This window comes from Buceros rhinoceros, unplaced genomic scaffold (assembly GCF_000710305.1).
Source record: "Buceros rhinoceros silvestris isolate BGI_N320 unplaced genomic scaffold, ASM71030v1 scaffold11716, whole genome shotgun sequence".
Taxonomy (NCBI): Eukaryota; Metazoa; Chordata; class Aves; order Bucerotiformes; family Bucerotidae; genus Buceros; species Buceros rhinoceros.
Window position 1 is genome coordinate 21,994 of NW_010415829.1, and position 4,781 is coordinate 26,774.

The 4,781-nt window shown below is 38.8% G+C and overlaps 1 protein-coding gene across 1 annotated transcript in view; it reads left to right on the plus strand.

Annotated features, from left to right (window-relative positions):
• Positions 1-4,781, plus strand: part of FHOD3 (formin homology 2 domain containing 3) — a gene marked incomplete at both ends in the record, with an annotated part of 64,405 nt that overhangs the window by 12,296 nt on the left and 47,328 nt on the right. Inside the window, one exon of the mRNA XM_010137557.1 lies at positions 2,903-3,196. Within this exon, the coding sequence (XP_010135859.1) occupies positions 2,903-3,196 (294 nt within the window). The remainder of the gene's footprint in view (positions 1-2,902; positions 3,197-4,781) is intronic.

The window sequence follows — 4,781 nt, forward strand, 5'->3', positions numbered from 1 at the left end:
CCACCTTTGCTGTTGATGCTTTTTGATATGACCATGCTTGCTTCCTTGAGTCTTTGCGCTCTCCATTAGCAGAAGCATGAAGACAGGGGACAGAGCCTTGTCTGTTGTTTAACTCTGTTGCCACATGCAGGGTTGACACTTAGAGTAGTGTTTTGTCTCATGTGAAAATGGATCCAGTAGATATGAGAATGAAAGTTCAAGCTCATTTCAAAGAGGCCACCATGAAGCATTCACTGAAAATTGTATTTTTTAACATCTTTAGAAGTTCTCACCAATATCAGCACAATGGATTACACAATGGAACTGCAAGTGATGGCCACATGTCTAGCTTGCTGGATTTGTTCTCCTGATAGTGTTTGCTTACAGATTTGATTTTTAAACTGCTTTTTAAGGGAATTGCTACCAGACTTAGCTCACTATTTGTAAGATATTCGTGTTATAGGTAGATTGTTTGATATTATCCCTAAAGAGAGAGAGACTGTCAAAATGAATGTCATCATATTCTTGTTTTGTTCTAGAAGTGCTTAGATTTTGATACTCCTTGAACTCGAAAGAGCAGCATGTGTCAGTATATTGCTTATGATTTTTTGTTATGTATTAGATTCTGCTAAGATACTGCATGTTTCTGTGTGGAATATTCCTCGTTTTAAGAGTATCCAGAATTTTTTTGAACATTCTAATTTTCTCAAGTATTTCTTATGTCTCCTCTGACTTTATCCAATTGAATCTTCAGTGAGGCTTCATGATGACAAAAGTGCCATAAACATTAGTAGTCCTGGCCATGGCTGGGTAGTCAGTTTCTTTCTCCACCTGAGCTGTTGGAGTTGACCTTTTTAGTTGTTGCATGACAGCTTTTGTTTTTAGAGAGAAACCTCTAAGATTCTTATGAAAGTATGATTATTCAAGGATGAATTGATGACATTTGTATGTGTGGACCATTGCAGCATAACAAGCTTAGTCTTTCATGCTATAGTACCACGTTAGTTCTAGGAACTCCTGAAGGATTCCTAAGCTTTCGTCTCAGTTATATTCAAATCTTGGCTTGACTTTAAAATGCGCTCGTGCTATACCTACACCCTGACAGCTGCAGTCACAATCACACCACTGGGATTCAGAGTGTCTGCCAACTTCTTGCCTTCTCTCTATAATTTTGATTCTCTCATAGGCAGTGTCCAGGGTACAGTCATATGTAAGGTACATTTAGAGAGACAAAGAATGAGCAGAGCTGCTCACATATCTAATATTAGACTCTTAGATGCTCTCTGCATAGAAGAGGGAGAAAGATAAGCTTCTAATTGGGAGTATTTTAAAACATCTTAGGGGGATTTGAGTGAGCTTGGAATGTGTATTAAAAATGTATACATTTCTTTTATATAAATATACATTTATATTTAACTACACATTTAAAATCAATTTTAAAAGTGTAGAAGCTTAGCTTCAATGAAATCAGTGGTAAAAAAATCATTTGCAGTTTTGTATGCTTAAATTATATGAAATGAAGTGGAATAGAGTGGTACTGAAGGTGCATTACTGAAAGTGAGTTTAAAAAACTAATTACTGTAAACATATGAACAGATGTTACTAGAAATCGTTATTTTTGGGGAAGGTGTCTCAGAAAACAGAATAGGCATGCAACATGGAACAGTCTTAGGAAAACACTGTGAACTTCATTATTTTGCTCATAGTTTCTCAGAATAAATCTATTTACCTGCACCCTAGAGGACTGAAATGTTTGGGTTGCATTCCAAACATTGGTTGATGTGTTTTTTGCTTCAAAGGTTCATGCAGTTTTTGAAGAAAGTCTTGTTGTATATCATGTGATCCAAAGACAATGACAAGCCCAGAAGTCTCTTTTGCAATACTATAATGAAAAAAAAGTTAACAGAATGAATAAACAAGTATGTCATTGTAATTGAGCCACCCAACACAAGATTTAGTGCAGAGGGATTTGGGAAGTGTGTAGAACTAACGTGCATGCCCGTTTTCATCACTCTTGCATGGCCACTTCAGTTTTCAGAAAATTATGAGCTGCTTGATGTGAATATGTGTGGATGCTCTTCAGTTTCTTTGCAGCATGCAGAGAATATTTGCATGTGAAAATCTGCTGTTAGAGCTAAAAACCCTAAAGATGAATGAATTAATTTCACTGTCAGTGATAAAGCAGGGAAGAAGAAACCAAATGTTCTATCAACAGTGGTTACTGTGTACCAACTGATAAAAAAGCTCATCGTATGCCATATGCCGTCCAATCGGAAACTAAATTTGTGCCATATGCCAAGCAGTTGGAAACTTTGCTCAGTTTTGTTGTGGCTATTCTGAAGTAAATGTGCATGAAAAAAACATATGGTTTTTGTCAGCCAAATGTGTTGCAGTGCCATTTCCAGACTGTGCCGTTCAACTGTGTTAATAAAACTAATATTTGTATTTTTTCGTTGAAGTGTTCCTCATCATGTGAAAAACGAATTCTTCCAGAACCAAAGAAAATTCAACCAAAAGCCACAATCTCCCTACCTTTTGTTTTTTAAAAGATCTCTTCCTTCCTGGCTCTGTCTAGCCACTGAGTTGTCAATGTCATGCTCAGGTGGGATGCCCATTTTTTGCTGGTTCATTCAAATCCTTACGCGAGTCCAACACTCCAGCTGTGGAAGTATGCATAAAAGCAACGGGCTGGCTCCAGACAGCAAGCGTTGGGGTTTGCCAGGCCTCTCTCATGTGCAGTGCTGTCATCGCACAACATTCATCAGTCTGTTGCTCCCAATGCTCAGCATACCATGGACTTGCTTTTTATTTTCTTCCCATAAAGGCGTTTGTACAACTTTCACATTGCTCTCATTTAGAGAGGTGAGCCTGAGACAACTCCGTTGTTAAGTGAATCTCTTTCTCCCATTGTTCTCTCCACCAGTGAGTGCCAGTGAACCCGAACCAGAGACAGAAACAGAACCAGAGCAGGAGGCTGAGGCCGAGCAGGGAGCGGAGACACCCAAGAAAATAGAGGCTACAGAGGTGGGACCAGAGAGTGAGGTGGAGCAAGGACCAGAGAGAGAGCCAGAAGAAAGTGCAATACTCAGTGAAAAAGAGAGGCAGAATGAGGAAGTGAATGAAAAAGACAACTGCTCTGCATCCAGCATATCCTCAGCAAGCAGCACTTTAGAGAGGGAAGAGAGAGAGGACAAGTTAACCAGTGACAATGAAACTGGTAAAGTGAAGCTTTTTCAATAATGAAGAGTTTCTGGTGGGAAAAAAATGTTAAATTAGCAGCTCTGTTGTTATGTTAATTAGCTAACTAACCCTTTGGGAATATCTAAGACTTTGTTCACCATGGCCAAGCCTGGTCTACACCCTGCTTGGAAATCCACAGACTTTGATGGACTTTGTTTGAGGGACAGTAAGGCCTTGACAAAATGAAGTTTTCTTTGATTTGGGCCATTTTCTTCCCCTAAGATTAATATAGTAACAATAGAATCATCATGTTGCACCAACTTCATCTCTAGCTCCCAGAGAATTTAAAATAATTTAAAATAATTTAACATAAAACAATGAGATTGGGGGATGTGCTGACAAGATTTATCATGAGATTCCAGATACCATTTCTCATCCTTTTAGTGGAAGAGGGAGAGCAATGAAGGCAGAGATGTTTGTTCCTTCCCTCTAGTTCTCCTGTGTTGGTTAGGCTTTAGAAAGCAGAGAGAGATACATAGGAGCTGCTGAAGATAGGTCTAGAATGTGGCCATCTTTATTTCATGAGGAGAAGGCACATGGAATACACCTTATCTGGAAAGGACCAGTTCTGTAGTGACGAGTGTTTCTGGCACTGGTAAAGGCCCAGCCTGGAAAACACCTTAAGAACCAGTTTTCTGCCTGGAGAGATAATGACAAACCAGAGCTTGTCATGCAGCCCAGGCAGGGAGGAAAAAAAAAGGCAGATTTTTACCTTTGTTGATTAATTACTCTTTTCTCCTTTTTATAGGGAGGTAATGGAATGTAATGTAAGTAGGGCATTTAGTTCCCAAGTTTTCTTAGGGCTGAACAGTGGAGTGTGTTGTCCTAAGTTTTCTAGATAAGAATTCTAGATAAGAAAACAAGAATTGCTTCACAGTGTGGAATAGTCTTGGTCTTTCCTGAAAGAAGAGGGGTAACTGAATCACAGGGATTAGCTAACAGAGATAAACTCTCAGATTGTACTTTTCGTATTTAAACCCTAGCAGTTCTTTTTCTTTTGTGAAGCATTATGCTAATTTTATTCTAAATGTAACAGCTATTTTCTTTTCAACCAGCACCAACAATACGTTACTTAAAATGCTATTACACTTTTAAAGAATTGTCCTGGCTTTGGAATGTAGAGTGATATATGTCTAGGAAAGGGAGCAGAGTATGACAGATGAAGGATGTCGTACACTGTGACATAGTCCCAGATAGTCTAAGTCCAAGTACGGGAGAACAGGTTACAGGTTTTGTCCCCTCATCTTGTCTGTTACCGACCTATTACCACTCTAATGAAGCGCTTATGTACTTTTTGTTAAAAACTAAGAAATGTGCCCTGTTATCAAAAAACCCAACACCTTAAAATTGACCTACACTACCAGTAGACCAAACATTTATTAGTTGTTTGCTGTCTGTTAAGTGAAGAGATGTGGAAAGCATACGAGAGTGTTTTCTACATCAGTACTCACATTCCAAAGAAGCAGTTTGTCATTTGTGAGATGCCCCTTGGTTCTACCCAGATGCATTAAGGACAAAAAAGTAAAGTCTTTGGTCCTGGCTCATCCTTCATTAACCATCCT